The sequence below is a fragment of the Periplaneta americana genome, chromosome 1 (genome assembly GCF_040183065.1).
Source record: "Periplaneta americana isolate PAMFEO1 chromosome 1, P.americana_PAMFEO1_priV1, whole genome shotgun sequence".
NCBI classification, from domain to species: Eukaryota; Metazoa; Arthropoda; class Insecta; order Blattodea; family Blattidae; genus Periplaneta; species Periplaneta americana.
Window position 1 is genome coordinate 104,132,162 of NC_091117.1, and position 21,193 is coordinate 104,153,354.

Here is a 21,193-nt window from a genome sequence, read left to right on the forward strand (position 1 = left end):
TTTGTAGGATGTACAGAGCAAACAATTTGAATGCTAGTATCTGCTACCTACTGTCTAAAATAGTTATTATATTTATAAGAAATCCACTGAAAATAATTTTAAGATGTTTTTACAAAATATTCTAGTCTGTTTTACTTATCAACAAACTTAGCTTAAAATTTCAAAATGAAAAACTGAGCTATAAAATATAAGTTGAAAAATACACCATAGGGTAGCAATTTTTTCTGTTGTACTACCGATCATTAAACCACCCAACACCACTTCTACTTCCTGAAATGTTTTGGTTGTTGAATGCATAAAAAACACATGCAAGTTTGGCATCCTTCTTTGTGGTACAAGTAATCATTCGATCATTATTACTTGCTCACTAATCGATACTCCATAGTCGTATCATAAGAAAGCAGGATCCGGATATTCAGTTTGACTGAAAATGTGACTGTTTCTGTTGTGTGATCAAAGTATAAATGTAAATCCAAAGTAACCGGTTTTCAATTACGCTGTCTAAATATTTAGGGAAGTGAAATTCTGATGATGATTCTCACTAAAAAAAGAAAGTGTATATTTAAAGAGGTGGGAAGATGTATATAATTGACTTATGCCCACGAGAAATAATCCCTCTTAAGCTCACAATGAATTACCGTAAATTGTCAAATAGCAGGAACAGGTGCTCCACTGCTTTAATGAAACCATAATTACAAGAAAACTTCCTCCCCCCCCCTCCCAACTGTTAATAGATGCTTGATCTTCAGATATATAAGCATTCAAACTCAGGTAAATTTAAAAAATACAATATTCTTTTTTTATGAAACTCACCATTAAGTTTCATTTTTTTTTTTTCAGTTAGTAGGATATTAATTTTACGAATAACCTTTATTTAGTTTAATAAACAGTGCAATAACATTTAAAATGTCTAAAATGCCAGTTTCCTTAATTTTTCTTTAAAACAATCAGGTATGTCGCTAATTTTTACAATGCCCATCCGAGAACCCTATGTATACTTACTTACTTACTGGCCTTTAAGGAACCCGAAGGTTCATTGCCGCCCTCACATAAGCCCGCCATTGGTCCCTATCCTGAGCAAGATTAATCCATTCTCTATCATCATATCCCACCTCCCTCAAATCCATTTTAATATTATCCTCCCATCTACGTCTCGGCCTTCCCAAAGGTCTTTTTCCCTCCGGCCTCCCAACTAACACTCTATATGCATTTCTCGATTCGCCCATACGTGCTACATGCCCTGCCCATCTCAAACGTCTGGATTTTATGTTCCTAATTATGTCAGGTGAAGAATACAATGTGTCCAGTTCTGTGTTGTGTAACTTTCTCCATTCTCCTGTAACTTCATCCCTCTTAGCCCCAAATATTTTCCTAAGCACCTTATTCTCAAACACCCTTAACCTATGTTCCTCTCTCAAAGTGAGCATCCAAGTTTCACAACCATAAAGAACAACCGGTATTATAACTGTTTTATAAATTCTAACTTTCAGATTTTTTGACAGCAAACTGGATGATAAAAGCTTCTCAACCGAATAATAACAGACATTTCCCATAACAGGCATGTATAACGTGTTAAAAAAAAAAAAAAAAAAAAAACATGTCAACTTTATCATTTTCAACAGTTAAAAGATTAATCAACTCAAAATATCACGATGTATCATATCCACGAAATTTCAAATAATAAAAGATGGGAGAATCTCAATGTACAAAACATAATTCCTGAGTATGCAAGGCAAAATGCAGTTGCATCCTTTCAAATTACTCACAGGGCTTAACTGTTCATCAAAACACTTTAACAAAATCGGAATTTTTTCTCCACCACTTTGTTCACTGTGCAGTCTTCAGAAAGAAATGGCTCAGAATAATATGTCCAGCCCTTTCCTCTAAATCCACTGTGGTACGGAAATGTTGCACAGTAAGCAAGTTAATGGTTTTATTGCCAAGAATTTATAATGTTTTTTTTTTTTTTTTTTTTTGCCAATCCTGCTTACAGACAGTGAAATGAAGTAGACAATCGGCCGAAACTTAGAGAAGTGGAAGCCTTATTCGAAGATGTCATTACTGAGTTGAATGACCAACTTTTAAGGTTCAAGATTCATTACTTCGTTAACAAATCCCAACAATTGTTGACTAAATATTATTTTTGTTTTATTTTCCTAGTTAATAAATAACTTCTTTTTAAGCAAATCAGTTAAGTAGGACCTATTGATGTTAACTGTTTACTAGTGCTGTATAAAGCACTAGGCCTACCATTTTAGGCTATGATTTGCAATATGTAACCTGGTACCTAACTAAAAAATACATAGTTTCAAAACCTATTTCTGACTTAAAGTGCCTAGGTTCTGCTGTATAATGAAGAATTTTTTCCTAAATATTACACACTTAATTCAACACCTTGTTGCACTTGTCACACCCGTGCTGTGCTACCCGGGGATACGAGTCGAAGAAGTGAAACACAAATTGGAGCAACAGGAGAAAGGGACAAGAAAACTGTAATATTACATGTGGGGACCAATGACCTGAGGCGACGATTTGAGTACGTTATGGGAGATATGTACGACTGGCAGTAAGGACGAAGGAGCTGTACCTCCAGGCAAAGATAATTATCAGCGGTATAGTGCGGCGACGAGATTTTCATTGGACTCGAATTGGGCGACTCAATGAGGCATTCGACTGGGTGGCAGATAGAACGGGAGCAACATTTGTGGACCCAAATTCGTGGATCGGTGACGGGGACCTGGGACGTGACAGAATCCATCTGAATTGAAGAGGAGCGACAGGACTAGGATCGCTGTTCTCGAGGGTGGCGACAACGGAGAGGAGCAACGACCGGGAATGACGGCGGCAAATAGTAATGTATGAGTACAATTACAATGGCGGAGGAAGCGACGACGGCAGGGGCAACAGGAGAGATGGAAGTGGTAGCGGCGGCCACAGCGGAAACAACAGGGATCAGAAATATTATGTCATGTAATGGTAAGTCTTTAGTAGTGCTGCAGGTCAATTGTAGAAGTATTTATAATAAATCAGTTGAATTCTGGAACCTAGTAGATTCGCATAATCCTGACGTCATAATAGGAACGGAATCATGGCTTTCCAGCGAAGTAACAGACTCAGAAATATTTAGAAACGACAGTGTAGGAACAGGGGGAGGAGTTTTTATATGTGTAAAAGAGTGTCTGCAGAGCGCTGAAAATTTTAAGGACTCGGAGTTTGAAATGTTGGGTGTAGACATAGCGGATGATTATTCACGAAAAATATTACACATCATCGGTTTATACAAGGCTCCAAAAGAAGGCTTGAACGTACTGTGTAAAATAAGAGATATGTTGGAAAACAGACACATTCGCGGCCAATATGTTATCGTCGCGGGGGACCTAAACTTACCCCAGGTAAACTGGTAGGGTACAATAGAGGGAGGGATGGGTCAAGCCCAGTCATTAGTAAACGCACTTATCTGGAAACACAACTTAATACAAGTAACAGATAGGGCGACAAGGGGAGATTCCTTACTAGACATATTTCTTTTAAGACCCTCAGAAATAGTCGCAGGTATTGAAGTGATTCCAGGTATTAGTGACCACGATGCGGTAATTCTTGAAATATTATGGAATGCTAAGTACAAGCAAAGCGGAACAAAGAACAAAAATATCTTGCAATATAACAAAGCGGACAGAGAAGGCTTCCAAAATTATCTTAGAGAAAAGTACTCATCATGGGTAGTAAAGGGCAGTAGTATAGAAGAATGCTGGGCGGAGTTCAAGCAGATTATATTAACAGGAATACAGAAATTTATCCCGGTTAAACGTTTATCAAACAATCCCGATCCGGAATATTATAATAATTACATACGGAAACTTAAAAGAAAACTAAGGAAATCCTACAGCCAGCGCAAGGAAAGCGTTGTAAAACAAACAAAATTCTCACAACTATCGAAAGAACTCCTTAATGCGAAGAAGATAGCACAGGAAAATTACTTAAACTTTTCAAAGGTGAACAAAATGGGTGGGGGGAATTTTATAAATATGTGAAGAGACGACGCAAGGAAAACTATTCGAGCCTCCCTTTAAAGGATGACCTCAATGAATTCATTGTAAAGGACAGAGAAAAAGCAGAAAAACTACATTCCTATTATGCCACTGTTTTTGGGATGAGGGCAATAATACCTAACTTAGCTTCTGTGGAAAATACGGGTCAGTTTTCTATCAAGCCTAGGGACATAAGGAGAAGAATCTCTAAATTGAAAACTCATAAATCAGTAGGACCTGATGGTATCGCCGGAGACATGTTAAAATTGGGAGTGGAAGCCATGATTCCCTATCTAGTTCGTATATTTGAAATATCAATAAATAATGGTACTGTCCAGTGAGATTGGAAAGATGTCGAAGTAGCAGACTGACGTGCTCTGAATACATATGTTATTCAGCAGTATTGCACATCCTGTTGTTCAAATCTGGAAGACTCAACAAAATTGTCATTTTCTAGTGGCATATTTACTGCTTTTACAAAGTTTTCTTGATACATTTAAACTTATCTGTGAAAGCTCTTTTACTTGAAATGGGTCTGATACTTAAGATGAATTTGTCTGTGAAAAACAAACCTTTTCTCAACTGTATCTTTATCATCTGGTTTAGGCCATAAGAAATCACTGTCAGATTGATGGAGAAGTTTAATTTTGACTCTGTCCCCATCCACTGAAATAATGTGATCACTATAGAATTGTTCATCATAATAGACTGAATAATATTTTTCAGTTACAAACTGCTGGACAGAGCTGTTATCAGTGTGCAGGCACTCAATTATCTTTAAAGTAAAGTACAGCCTTGTCAATGCTATCAATAAACTTCGAATATTCTGTTACATATTTGCCCAAAACATGGTACTTCATGAATACTATACCACCTTTCATCTAGAAGTGGTTTAACAAAATTGTTGTCAACTACAGACACTTCACACAGTTGAATTCTCGTTTCTTTTTCCCTGTTATAAGAAAAGTAAAAAAGTCGTGACAACTGACATTCATACCATTCTCTTGACTTCTGTGAAGGATTTTATGCCTGTTTGTTCCTCCAACTTTTAAACAAAAGAAGACAAATATACATGCACTGCAAATTGTCATGTTCAAGGCAGTTAGACAAGAGGGCAAAAGATAATTTCGATGTTTCCTAGCATTAATTAAAAAATCAAGTGACAGCAGTATTGTAAATACTGTAATCTGAGTATTGTTCCAATGGCCAGATTCAATAGGGATATCTTATGATGCGAAGTTTTACCGTTAGTGCCCTGTCACATAGAGCATCAATCGACAAAGAGCAACCAACTGCCATGTAGAGGTATCGACTGAATTTGTTTTCCATGTCACACTGAATATCGATCGACAGAGATTGTTCAAACGTAAACAGTAGAATAATCATATTGTGAAGCGGGAAAATAAATAGCGATAGCTCAGGTGAAGATATTGTTTTCATACATGGATATTTGAAGAGAAAAAAAAAAGTAGACGATCGCAGTGGACAAGAGAAATATTTCTTAAATGTGAGAGCTTGGGAGAGTTCCACCAGCTTGTACCTTCGTTGTGGGATGAAGAAGAAAAATTTAAGAATTATTATTGCATGTCCATTAATACATACAAGGAGTTAATAGAGAAAGTGAGGCCACTAATAGATATTGGGCACACAAATTTCAGGAAAAGCATAAGTTTTGAAGAAAGACTGACTGTAACTTTGAGGTAAACATTTAAATGTTTTTTTTTTTAATTGGAGGTTTGAAAGTGGCATTCAGTATTGACATAACGAAATGTATTCATGCCATTTTGTGGAAAGTAATGTTAGTAATAAATTTCGTAGCATTAGGCTATATGGCTTACATTGTAAATAAATTCGGACAAATTAAGATTAAACTAAACTAATCTAACCTAAACTATAAGCTACTCTAACCTATCAAAGACCTAATATAACCAACCTCACACACAGTGAGTGCAATTTGATATGTGGAGTAGCATTTTGAAATAATACAGCAACAAAATATATAACATTTGATTAATATTGATAACTACCATAACTGTTAATGCACAATAATTAACAATGGACATATTTATTTACATTAATATTGATAAATTGATAGATGTGTCCATGTATTCTTGACGATTTTGTTTTAAGTAATAGAAATAGTCATGGTTGCTGTTACTTGTTTCACAGCAAATTAAAAAAATAACTTAAGTCTATTCTTATTGCATTAAAATAAACTGCCCAGGACGAATTTACTTTATAAGCACCTTCGGTTTTCTATATTTTAATACAGGGTTCAATTATTCTTTGTTGATATATTGAACTGTGAAGTGCAGAGACCCAACAAGTCAGTTTGTCTCAAATTCAGTTATTCATATCGTTGTAATGTTCATACATAGGCCATTGAGGGCTGCAGGAACCCCACACGTCCAGTGCTCAGTGTACATTTCATAGTGGCAATAAGTCACAGTGCATTGCAGTAAGACCGCAAGTTTAGGGCATGTGGAATTTTTTAGTACCAGTATTTAAAAAAAATCAGTTTGCTTTTCTTTCTTTTTTATAGATTTACAGGAATTTGAAGAATTACAAGTGCTATTCATACAATTTTGTATGTTTGTGTACTTTTTTCAATGTCTTGGCTTAAATATATATTTAAAATTTTTTAACAACATAAAAGACTGGCCTTCTCTGTCTTCTTCACCTAAAAATTGTTTTCAAGAAATAGAATGATTGTTATTGGTAGTGAAATCCTGAAATTCCACATGTTCAGGCAATTCACATTTTTTTTCCAGAAAACAGTAAAGAAAATAACCGAAGTTCATGTATGTCATACACTAGAATTTATTATTATGCTTTAATAAAAATAATCACTTCAAAATACTAAACACTTGAAGATAATCACTTTTTTGTATCTCCTAAAAATTTACTCTGCAATTCATGATTCAATTAGTAAACAGTTAGCAGCACAAATTCAAGAAATGACTTACCTTCATTCTATTCAAGCTAAAATTCGACTTAATACAATTATTCGGTATTCAAATACATTCACCTGGACCAGAGAACAGAATCAAGACAACTGTCCTAATTAAGTACATGAACACATCTCTTATCAATCTATCTTAATGTTAATTCCTCACTTTTAATGTGCCACAATTAACAATGAACATATTTATTTTAAAGGTTCCTGGCTACTGGTGACTCTTATATGTCTGCATCATACAGATTTAGGTTGGCACATAATACTATCAGCGGATTTATCCCTGAAATATGTGATGCCATCTATTCATCACTGCAGCCAGAATTCTTGGCATTCCCAAATAAAGAAGACTGGGCTACCATTGCACACAAATTTGAAACAGAAGCAGTTTCCTAATTGTGTGGGTGCATTAGATGGGAAGCATGTGAGGACGCAAAAGCCAGACAACAGTGGATCTTTATATTTTAACTACAAGATGTAGACATCCATTATCCTCATGGTACTTGTGTCTGCAGATCTACATTTCAACGTCATTGACGTTGGATCATATGGGAGGAACAGTGATGGTGGAGTATTTGCAAGTTCTGCATTTGGATAGAAAATAATTAATAAACAGATAGGCTTTCCAGATGATAAGCCACTGTACACTGGAGGACCAACTATGCCTCATGTGATAGTGGCCGACGAGGCATTTAGATTACTGCCTAATCTAATGAAACCATATCCAAGGCGGGGCCTCACTCATGACAAGAGAATATTCAACTTTCGATTGTCACATGCAAGAAGCAGTGTAGAGTGTGCCTTTGGGCTATTGGCTTCCAAATGTAGAATTTTTCATACACCTACATCAGTTAAACCTGAGAATGTAGACAAAATAATAAAAAGGCTACCTGTGTTCTAGATAACATGATATTGGACAGAGATGGGGAAGTGTGTGATGAACTTTTGCCACCTCCAGAAGCCTTTGTGAACCTAACCAGTGAGATACAGAGCAACACAGAAACAAATGTAAATGCCTCAAGTCGTTGCTCACGAGAAATTAGAGACAGATTTAAAGAATATTTCAACAGAGACTATGTTACACAAGAGGAATAGACAAGCAGTAGAGTTTTAAGACCCTTAACCATTTTTAAATTTAACATTTACCATTTTGGAGCAAATATATGAGATATTGTTTGAACATTATGTCTGACAATAATTAAAACATACTTAATATGATAAGGAATTACATGTAGAATATGATAATAATATTGTAATTACTTTATTTATTTGGAGAGTTTAGAATAAGTTAGGTTAACGCAGGTTTCCTTCATTGATTTAATAGTAATTTATAGTATAAGAGTGTAAAATTGGATTTTATGCCTTAGGCAATAATTTCCACGAGTGCGTACATCTGTTCACTCTTGTGTGCTATGCAATATTTTATCCATTACTGGTATCTAAATTCAATTTTACATTGTATGCCTTTTCTTCGTAATGTGTTGTTTGTGAAGAAGTTATAAATTAATGAATGTATGGATTTGATGGTTGCTAATGTGAAAAAGTTTTTAATTCACAGCAGTGCTGTGAATAAAGCCATTGTTTAGGTCGCTAAGAACAATGAAATTAAGACCAGTTTCGATACCAGTTATGGATAAAATATTTAATAGTAAGGTATGTATAGTGCATTGCATATCACTACATTGTATATTTGTTTGTAACTCAAGTGATGAATTTTATATGCATGTAAATCGAATTAATCTGTTTGTTATAAATTGCATATTTTTATAGAGCCCTCCACTCTCGCTCAATTGGTAGTCTCACTTGTCTCCTGATCTGGAGTTGCACTCGGGCTTGGACTGATTACCTGGTTGGTTTTTATCCCCCTCCCCCCAAGGTTTTTTTTTTTTACTAATCTTAAAGCAAATTTCAGATAATCTATGTTCAATCCTCGGCCTCAGCTCATCTCGCCAAAAAATTGTGTAACTCTTGAGTTGTTCTACATTTTAAAGCTTCAGTGCTAATGTAAGTTCTATGGATTACAATAAATGTAGTGAATAATAAATTGAAGTGCAACTTCGCTAATATTGTGAAAGGCAAAAAAATCAGCTCGGTCTCGATCATTACACTGATCTAGTCACCTTAAATGAGTATATCAAAACAAACTCATTATATTAGTGTGCAAAATAAATGTCATCAATATGGTACAGTATGCATTCCTTTAACATTTAAGAAGTCTTTGTATTACATCAATGTATTAATACTGAAAGTAAGATACTCGTATTTGTGTTCTGAAAGAAAATTACAAATCATTATGATAATAATGAACAAATTTGAGTATGGTACCTATAGCCTTCTTGCTATTCACTAAATATTCTCCACTATTAGATCCTACATTTGAGAGGTGATGTAGAAATTTAAGGAGAATTTTGAGTACTAAGTAAAATGTGTTGATCTACTTGTTCTGTTCTATGCTATATGATATCTTGATTATGAAAGTAGGCCTATTTTTCATCCTAACAAAGCTGTCTAGACTCACATGCCTAAAAATTGGTATTTTATAAAGAACTAGGCCTAACACATTTTGTAGTTATAGGTACATTTTTTCTTGTTAGTTATTTTTTTGCATTATATTGTATATATTCTGTAAATTGTATTTGTAATTCCCATTTAACTTTTTTTTTTTTTGCAGAACTTTCAAAATATAAGTTTCAGTTCACAACCAGCTATTATTACCCCAACCTCAAGTTCTGAATTAAGAAAGCTCTTCCCATACTTACTGAATGAAAGGACTTGATGAATCCTCTAGTTTTAGACTTAATTTATTGAACTTTAGAAATCATGCTGAGAAATTTAACTTCAATGTTGAGTGTAAAACTTCTATTTCATAATATTCTGATAACATCTATATTAATAATAAATCTGTAGCCGAAATTTTTCTGGTAATTTTCGATTTTCCAAAAATAATTGGTTCTAACATATATAATTAACCACCCTGAAACCGAAAATCGCTTTTTTGAAATTTTTGTTTGTATGTCTGTCTGTCTGTATGTTTGTTACCTTTTCACGTGATAATGGATGAACGGATTTTGATGAAAATTGGAATATAAATTATGTTCCTTGTAACTTAGATTTTAGGCTATATGACATTCAAAATACATTATTTAAAAGGGGGGGGGGTTATAAGGGGGCCTGAATTAAATAAATCGAAATATCTTGCTTATTATTGATTTTTGTGAAAAAGTTACATAACAAAAGTTTCTTTAAAAATAATTTTCGATAAGTTTTATTCCTTGAAAAATTTTGATAGGACTGATATTTAATGAGATAAATGAGTTTTTAAATTAAAATAACTGCCATCTAAGACCGTATAATGAAATAAAAAACAAATGACTTCGTCTATAAGAGGCCTTGGACAGCAACAATCGAAAGCTATGAAAGACAGCCTACAGAGAATGTTTCTGTGTTTGTATGAAGTAATATCGGAAGCTAAATTAACCGATTTGTATAATTAATTATTATTTCACCATTAGAAAGTGTAGTTTCTCTAGATGGACATAATGCTATAATGTTATTACAGTAACTTCTGATATAATATAATGTAATGTAATGTAATATAATATAATATATGTAATGTAATATTATACAGAGAGAGTCAGAACTTTCTCCGCAGTGGCAGATACACTTAAATCCTGGTGTAGGTTGGTATTTCTCCCTTGCCTTAGGGGGTAGCCACACAAACAATACCGGCACACCTCGCCAAGGTTATACACAAACCCTACAGCCAACAAGTGCATTCATTCCGTAAAATGTTTTCATTTGAAGAATGAGCTTTTTTAGTGGAATAAGTGCTTCGAGAAGGTGACAAATACACTAAAAAAGTGAAACAGAAATTTAGAGAACGTTTCCCAAGCTCTTATTTACCTCATCGAGATACAGTGTGCGATCTGGCAAATAAATTTCGCCAGATAGGCCCCATTGTGTGGTAAACCCACAGTTTTAACAGAAGAAAAACTGTTATAGTTTTCCAATCGAATGATAAAAAGCCTTAACAAATCAGTTAGAAAATTGCCACAGCAAACTTACATATCTTATTCCAGTGCGTGTAGAACATTAAAGAATGAACTAGGATTACAGTCGTACAAGGTATCGGTCGTGCATGAACTTTTCTTTCAGGTTACGTAAATTCCCAGAATACACGGATCTGGTCCTGCGAAAATCATTATGCAATACATGAAAAACCATTGCACTCCCAGAAATTTGGGGTATGGTGTGCCATATCACGAGCATGGATTAGGCCTATAGGACAAGTTTTTTAAAGACAAAGTAAACTCTGAAGTTTATTGCTCAGACATATTGTTTCCTTTTACTGGACAATTAAATGAAATTTAATTAAATGTCTGTTTCTTTCAACAAGACAGTGTCACAGCTCATACACATAACAGATCTCTGCAATTGTGAGAAGAGGTTTTCGACGGAATAATAATTTCACAAGAATTGTGGCCGCTGAGATCCCCCAACTAACGCCTCCTGATTATTTCTTTTGGGGAGCAGCTAAACCTAAAGTGTACCAGTCTAATCCTATCACGATCGATGAATTAAAATATGTAATAACAAACTTTTTCAATTCAGTGACGAAGGAAACTTTGAACAAGGTTTTTGAAAATAAGGTGAAATGGGTAGGCCTATGTCTACAAGAAAATGGACGACATTTTCAACATCTTCTGTAGAGTAGGTAAGTGTTTTGGAATTTCAATATTATTGCCATATTTAGTATTTGTCGCTTCATAATGATTTTATATTCATTCTCCGTACCTAGCGCGCTCTCGTTTATTCCACTAGCGTAGCCAGTGGTACCACTCCATTCTGCGGATCTAGCGCGCTCTCGCTTATTCCACTAGTGCAGAGAAAGTTCTGACTCACTCTGTATAATATAATTTAAGTTATTTGAAGGGTTTAGAACCATAGTGGGCCAAACACCATTTACTGAATACGTAGATAACAAGAGTTAAAATTAAGTTATTACCATAATTCAATGGAAACCTATAACAAGTAAAATAAAGTATACACATTAAATCTAAATGATGTCAATGTTCATTAAATTATGGTTGCATGTAATAAAAATTAGAAACATGTTAAAGGAATTGCACCAATGAGTGGTCTCTGGACCAAAATAATCGCATTTTAATTATTTGGATGCAATTTAAATTAAGTAACATATTACACGATTTATCCTTCTATCAAACACGAATGTTCCCTGGATCAAATGTCCTATTTTAATTATGTAATTACTTTATATTTATACCTAACGGGTGCAGCGGAGCGCACGGGTACAGCTAGTTGAGAATAAGCCTTACATATGTTCTCTTTCCTTATACCGTATATTGAAATATTTTTATTCTCATTGTTACAGAGGCTTAGTGACGGTGTTTCACAATAAAATAAAGTAGGCCTACCGTATATATTTTCATAAACTTATCCTAATGTACTCATTATTAGGGCAAGAACTTTAGACAACTTAAAGGATATACCAATGCAGTATTAATAACAATATCATTGTAACATAAGCCAAATAAAAACTATTATGACTATTATCGGCATATAAACTTGGTTGTAAGTTGAAGTTCCTAAAGAGAAAATTATTGCAGAAGGGGACTTTATTTGAGCCACATTCCCAGGAAAGCGACGTGTGTATAGATATGCTTGCATTGTTCAGTCAGTGATAGATGATGATGAAACCAAAGTGATGGCAATGAAGTGTCAAAATGATGCAAAACTTTGTTTGTGCCCACTGAGAGTGACATAAATGACACCAACAATTGTTACTAGTGGACATAGAGGGAAAATATCAGTTTCCTTCCCCTATTGATGTATTTGATCCTTTTACAAATTTAAAACGAAACTGTTGTGTGTTTACTAAGATCAGAAGGTCTCAATAATAAAAGAAACAGTCTGCAGATAAACCATCAGTTACATTACCATTAATATTACCTGTATGAATGGTCCAATTTTTTTTTTAACAAAAAGTTACAGATAGAAGACACTTAAGACAACTTTTTTATTATTATGGTATCTCAATTGAATTAATGTTCTAACTCAGTGTTCCACAACCTTTTTCTACTCATGGCACACCCAAGACGGGCCTAGACTCAACATGCCACACCAAAATGTTAATCCCTTCAAAAATCTCCAAACTATGCATAACATGCAAAAATAAATACATAGGTCACACCCGTAGGAATTTAAAAATTAGGTACAGTGAACATGTGTCAGACTTTAAGAACAACCGTAGAAAATCTAAATATGCCGTCCACTTAATGGACACAGGACATGAATTAGGGTTTGGAAAAGACACCTTCAAAATTTTAAATACATGCTCCGATGTGAAATAGTGCGGAAGAATTTTATATCACCAAACAAAAATTACAACAAGGCACTATAATCAATGAAAATCTGATTCACAATCACAATCCTTTGTACACCCTTCAAAAACATAGTTCCCTCTTTCATCCCTTTAGATTACTCTGCGGATACACGAACCATCATAACACGTTACACTTGGTCAGTTGAAAGTAAACACCCAAGTCTACAACTACATATAGTTCCGCCCTGTACGTAAGTAAACTTTAGATATTCTTTTTGACTCCTTGTCAAAATTTTTCATTTTATAATATAAAAACGTGTGTTGCAGATCAGAATGAATACTCGACAATTTGTCACCGGATTGCAATATATTCCATTAGACTGATTACGTGTACAAAAAACACATCCCCACAGTTCAACAACCCGTGTATGGTGATTAGACTTGCATGATGTTGTAAGTAATTTCATACCTTCACATGGCATTTCTAAATATTCTCTATTTTACCTATCATAGATATAGTTTGTTTTTCAGATACGAGAGCACAGAACACTTAACAAGAATTTTACTCGCTCCATGAAATTAGTTATGTACGCTTTTATGACTCCACATTTAATAATATCAGGTTTTTATATTTCTAGCATTTCATTGATTTTATTGTGATCACCACATTGTTTTCCACTATCTGTATGCTTCTCTATTTACTTTCAACAAGTTATTGGCAACAACACAATATATTTAGGACACCATGTATGGAGATCTACTTTGTATGCCAATATCACGTATTCAGTTTTACTTCACAGCTATGCAAATTCACATCGTTTTAAATTTGTTTTTAATATTTTGACAGGATATTTTAATGTTGCTGTGGATGATTAATATTGTTACTATGTCATATTTACTCTAGTCATGTCATTTCCAAATGTAAAGCATGTTTTGTAATTGATTTTAGATGATATTTTGTTATATCTCGTACCTGAAGATGCCCTACAAAGGGCGAAAACATTAGTATTAAGACTAAATATGATGTAACCCATCACTGTTTTCCTTTCATATGTAATTCAATGTGTAAGCCATAAGACGGAATAAATAATTAATTATATTTTGATATATGTTATTAACACGAGGCTTAGCTGACTATTCCCAACATGAATTGTAAAAAATTACCTCATAGCTAGCTTCCTGTACTTTTCACAAAATGTGTACCGATGTCGTCATGAGCATCACTTGTTTTTTATTTTGTTCCAACAACCGACGAAAATAATTCACATCTTTGCTTAATAGAAAGGAATGTTTCATTAACAAATGTCATTTCAATTTACTGGGAACCAAAGCAGCATTACTGAGTTTTTCACCACACACAACACATTCGGGGATTGGGCATGTTTTGTCACCACATCAAGAAAACCCATAAGATAAATAATCATCACTATATTGCCTGTGAACTATTTTTTGTTTCTTTTTTTCGGGCTCAATGGTTGCACTACTTGCACTCATGGACAAAACACTCCGTATAAGGAACTTGTCCATCTCATAAGTATACAATAGTTTAATAGTAATAGAAAATAGTAAAACTGTCTAACAATCACAATTTCATGACCACTTCAGTGCATAACTGTGATAGAACTGAAATAATTGTAACTATTGTTGCTTTGAGACATGAAATAATTGGTGTCTTGTGATTGGCCATCCAAATGACCAATCCTATTTGTCAAAATTTTTTCTCACGCTGCTTCTAGCAAAATTCCAAACTTGGAAAAATCATGCAGAAACATTTCTTGAAAAATCCTCTGCTAAGGGTAATCTGACACGTTTTATTGAACCTGTATGTGACATTAAGAGAGTTTAGTAACTCAGACATACTGTCTGCGAAAATTGTAAATGTTTTTAAAAATGTCAGCGAGGGATCAGTTATTGTCGGTTATTATAACAAGATCTTAAGATTGTGAAGCTGTCAGTTATTATAAGAAATGAGAAACTTCAAACCTGGCGACAGTTTCTAGTCAGGTTAGTCATGCTCCCAGCTTTTGACAAAGTGGCAGGTTCTGAAAGGTCTGGGTATGGTACACAAAACATACGGTAAGTGCTACAAAGAAACCGTACCATAGCCGGCGCAACGGTAGAGGTGAGAATACAAAAATTAATATATCAATAAGCAAACAACGATACCACAGCCTAGTATATACAATCACGAAGCTTGAGTTTATGAGGGTACTAGTGGTCGGGTAGCTCAGTTGGTAGAGCAGCTGGCTGCGGACTGGAAGGTCCGGGGTTCGATCCCGAGAGGTGGCGGGATTTTTCTTGTTGTCAAACTTTCAGAATGGCCCCGAGGTTCACTCAGTCTCCTATAAAATTGAGTACCGGGTCTTTCCTGGGGGTAAAAGGTGGTCAGAGCGTGGTGCTGACCACACCACCTCATTCTAGTGCCGAGGTCATGGAAAGCATGGCGCTCTACCTCTATGCCCCCCCCCCCCCAAGTGCCTTCATGGCATGTGACGGGGATACCTTTACCTTTTTACTAGGAACAATAGACTGTGCAGGTACTATTTTGCATTGTCTCTAATGAGGCGATAGTAGCGACCCTAGTGTTAGCAACTATCTATGGATGCATATTTATTACATATTGAGCTTCGTGACTGTATATACTAGACTGTGATACAATAACAATGTTGAGTAAATAAATTATACTTAATTTCTTTAACGACATAAAATTCGCGGCATATAATAAAGAATAAACAAGTACCATCTTACTTAAAATAGACAATTTTATTACTTTAATTTTAATTTTATTTTATTAATTTCTTAGCTACAATAAAAGGTAAAAGTTCATGTCACACCTTTCATCTTGTGGAGGCACACCAGTGTGCCACATCAGATCGGTTGCGGAACACTGTTCTAACTTTCCTAAGTCAAATAATTTGTTGCTACTTTGATTTTAAAAAATAAGTAATTTCTTCAAATGATTCATAATGCTCTCTAAAAGTGTAATTTTAAACTTTGAAATATATTAATGTCTATAAAATTCCACACTCAGTCTTACATTTACCCCACTGATTGTTCATATTTCATTCCCATAAGAATAACATCATTCTTGTTTTTGCCCCATGCTGTCTCATATATTGCCCCATATCCTGGGGCAACTGTCAGACAGACAAATTATTTTATCATTATTATGTGAATATATCAGAAGGATCACATACCAAATATGAATCCCTCTTACAGGTGCTACTTGTAACTATTTTTACTTATGTTGTAATGTCAATTCTTTGGTTTTTACATGTCAAAGTGTTAAAAATTGTCTCATCAATACCCCGACTGACCCTAATGAATATGTGGTACAGGAACTGAGACAGTTTTTCTCTCACTGAATTCAAACAATCTTGCACAGTGCCACTTCTCTCTACCTTTTGAACTTGGTCACCAGTAACCCATTCATTCCACTTGCACAGTTCTGTGCAGTTCCGTCTAGTATTAATAAAAAAAAATCCAAGACAACTTAAATATTACCCTGACATACAAACCTCACTTTCTAAATTATACACTACCTGTTCAATGAAGTGTTTAAAACTCTAGTGGTATACAGTATTTAGAAATGCGAGGTCAAAATTCTTACAGTGACCACTGATTCAATATCATAATTAATAAAAATCAATATAACAGTTGTATGATCACATTTATAAAAATGATTGCAAATTTTAAATACAATATAACAGTTGTATGATCGAGTTCACGTCAGGTCATACAAGATGACGCAAAAACCAATCATCAGGTTATATCCAACGATCTCCATTCCCACAGTGAAGATGGGGTAGCATACAACCCCGAAACATGTCTGTATTTTAAATTTTTAATGATTTTTATAAATGTGATCATACAACGTTTTATTGATTTTTATTTATTATCATCTAGCTGCATATTAAATTTACATGAATATAATGTACTTTCAATGTTTCTGGACAATTACTTTGACATTACTTTCTCATACTGTTACACAATCTCTATTTATCTTATGGCTTGCCATGAAATTTCATAATTTATGTAGAAAAGTCTTTAATTTACTAGTCGATGCTCTACTGCTCTCTGCTTTGGGGACACTTTCTCCTTGTACTTTAAGCCCTTCCTTTCCTGAAAAGTAAAAAATTAAAGCATGTCATTTGCGAAATGATGCAGGTAACCCCATTGAAGCTCGTTTTTTTGCCTTCCCATATGATTGCTGTGTTGAGAATACTTTAGAAGGTGATGCAGATGTGCCACTCCCAGTTGATGTTTCTTTTGAAATTGTAGATTATCTTGATTAAATTTCTTTAATATCTTTTCTTTCTTTTAGTCTCTATTCTTCTTCCTCAATAACCTCTTTCTTCTGACACTCTGTTGGTTTCTTTCAACTCTTTGTGCATCTGCGTCTTTTCTTCTGACTTACTCTTAAAGTCCCTTCTACTTCAGTCTTTTTCCGCAATTTGCTTGCTTTTCAGCTCGACTCAGTTTTCTCATGTTTTTCAATACTGTATCTCGCTTACGTTTAAGTTATGCACCTTTAACACAGTTAATGGGACTCCTTGTTTGAGTAGTGACAGCAATTTTAGAAAACATATATATATAAAATCTTATACAAAAATTCCTTATCACTGCATAAAAGTTCTCAATGCATGTAAATGAGATTTGCATTGAAACTACAAACATGCAAATTTGATGTTTCCAAGGATTAAATAGTCAGACTGTTACCTTGTCAGTCTGTTACCATGATTTAACAAAATCAGATTAAATACAATTTTATTCAAAGTTACTCTGCTACTTTACCCCAACTGTCTTACAGAGAATCCTGCTTCTTTACCTTTCATCATTATGCTTTATAGGAAATTTTTACTACAATTCTGGTAACATAGTACAGCAATATACAGAACAGACTGAATGTTAAAATTATGTAGCCTACTATAACTGGAAGTAATTAAGAAATAAATAACTAATGGAAGCTAAATGAGTCTTGTACACGTTGTGGTAACAGTACTATATTTATTATACTTTCACTTACCCTGTAATGAACTCATAAAAATAAAACGTTAATTTTTCACCAGTACTATATTTCGCATAAACCACACCTAATTATTATCTTTATCAGCATTTAATTAAATGTTGGAATTGAAGAAAAGCGAGTAATATATTTTTTAAATATATAGGCCTATAATGAATGCCCTTTTATAATTTTAAGTGCTGCAATGAAATGTGAACTTTAAGACTCGGGATGACATATTTCTGGAATTGCTCTTTTTGGAAAAATAGTGATATTCACTACTTTCAACATAATTCACAGAGTTATTCATTGAAATGTTTAAGGTCACAAATCTACGTTAGGAAAATGTCATCCATAATCAAGGTCTGAAGTTGAATACCAAATTTATTATAATTTTTCTAAATCTATTTGTTAGAAGTGTTTGCTCTTCTTGAGAAGAAGACAGTCCAATTATTGGTGTGTTAAAATAAACATTGTATATTAGATTAAACTTCGTTTTAAAACAAAAAACTGAGTGCAAATGTCACACTGTGCAATGAATGGAGTAGATGGAGCTAAAAGAACAGTGTGGAATGCCATGCATAGAAGAAAATGTGTTATGGATGCTGGAGAAATTGCTGAATAAATGGCTAGTGCAACAGGCCAGAAAACAGAGAGTAAATGTTGAGGGCGTTTAAGATTGTAAATCCTGTCATAGGTTTATAATTAAACAATGTGATACATTATGTTTACTGGATATGATTTCCTATCACATTTTAACTTTTATCTTTTTCAAATACAAAAGCACAGCAGAGGCACAAAGTATGATACAATAGACACAAATTATACAAGCACTATGCAGTACACCCATCATCAAAGTATGCACGCAAATGTTGACTAGACCAGTTAACAAGTTTGCTATAAGAAAAAATAATAACCCATTATAATTAATGGCTTCTAGAATCAATGGAACATAATTAATATGAACATTTCTAAACTCATGACTTCGATGATTTTTCAGATTTAAACTGGTTTTCGTAATCTTGTTCAACATCAATGTTATCAGTTCGATCGACATTAATATTGCAAGCACCGTTATACTAAATGCTAAGATCCAAATAATATAGCCAGCGTTAGCAAGACGCCGAGATACACCAAACCAAAGTTCACATAATGACGTAAAAAGCCATAATGCAAAACTGAATACTATGAGCTTTCCTATTAACATCAAGTTACTTCGAAAGCTAGAAGAATTCACCCTTAGCATTCTACCTAACCATATTCCAGCAAAATAGAGAGCAACATATCCTAATGATGAGATAATACCTTCACGATTCGCAGTTAGAAAGTTTTCTCTCGGTACATTACTTAGAACCCAATCTTGCAACCCAGAACTAAGTAAGAATTGGTGAATTCCAAGTATTATAACTGATACCATAAATGAATAATCGAAACTGATAATTTGTGAAACCAGTGTACCTGTAATTTTGGTAATTGCTAAAGTTATAAAAAAATTCCATTGAACACCATATTCAGAAACGTGTTGTTGATAATCTATTTGTTTCGTCACAAAAAATCTTGCAAAACCTAACAAAAGCAATGGTATACAATCCTTTAAAGCTTTCCACATAGAGGTTGTGAACATTTTTGGCATAAAATTGTAGCCTAAAGACTCTGATGAAACAATAGCATTTGCTATAATAAATAATCCTACACCGACATCCATCAATCCATAGCCAAATGTTTCCGTCTTTGCTAGTCGCCTAGGAAATATCTTGAAATCTACAGCAAGGATACAAACAGCAGTCATCAAATTCATTATTGCTCTAAAATTTGTCACATAAGGTCTTCTTTCTTCATTTATTGGAGTTCTCAAGAGTGCGCTAATAAAGTCTTTAGTTAATACATTTCTATTAAGAATACAACTGTATATTACACAAACACATAATGAAATAAAAAAGGCTGAAGAAACCACAATATGCACGTCACTATATACTGTAAAACACAAAATGAAAGGTACAGTAATAACTACAAAATCAATTACGAATGGTAGCCATCTTGTCACTTTCGGTGGAAATTGAATTCTAGACTTTGCAGCATACAATAAAACCGATGACACATACGTTGACAAAAATATTCCAAATGGAGCAGGCAACACTATTAACAAAACTTCTGTTGCTGTTGTTCCATTCGTATTCTGCATAAATTGTTCGTGATAGTGCTTATACCCGTACGAATTAATTATTACTTCCTCCATCATGAAGTTCACATTATTTCTTTCAACGAAATCATATATTTTAATAACAAACGAACCAACTTACAACCTGTACTACACACATACATACACTTTTTCTATAATGACGTAGTATCCTCCCGTTTTGGAAGATTTTGTTGTTCCGCCTTGCAATTTATAAACTAATGGTCACTATAAAATGACATTAACTATAATATTAATAGACATATAAATCATTCTTGACTAGAAACACTGATACCGTGTGAAAAGCCGTTGCTAGAAATTGTATAGACCAGCTGATTATCTTAACCACCAAAATCCGCATCAGTGTCGCCAACACGATTCCTAGGAAACCCGCTATAGAAGTGCAGAAGTCGCAAAATTGTTATGTTGTATTATCAATAAAAAAAAGGAGATTTTTTGCCGTTACGAGTGTTAAAAATACATGCTAAATTCCTATATGAATAATATAAATTTAAAAAGTTTACCCCTAAACCAATATGGGGAAAAAAACCCAAATCTTGCTGAAAAATTGCTATCTTGGCGACACTGATTCACACTTCAAAGAAACTGTTGCCAATACCATAGACAAATAGAGGCCAATACCTAGTGTCGAGCAGTAGCTAAAGTTGATTATGATTACCAAAAT

General features: G+C 34.1%; 1 protein-coding gene across 1 annotated transcript; it reads right to left on the reverse strand.

Moving 5' to 3' along the window:
* Positions 1–1,946: 1,946 nt before the first annotated feature.
* Positions 1,947–20,886, reverse strand: LOC138699291 (uncharacterized). The gene has a single exon (XM_069825207.1). It carries the CDS (start codon positions 20,569–20,571, stop codon positions 19,081–19,083), a length of 1,491 nt encoding a protein of 496 aa, XP_069681308.1. The 5' UTR covers positions 20,572–20,886; the 3' UTR covers positions 1,947–19,080.
* Positions 20,887–21,193: the final 307 nt, after the last annotated feature.

What these genes read in the sequence shown, in the direction of transcription:
- LOC138699291 (XM_069825207.1), bottom strand. Translation starts at nt 20,571, where the DNA reads ATGATGGAGGAAGTAATAATTAATTCGTACGGGTATAAGCACTATCAC.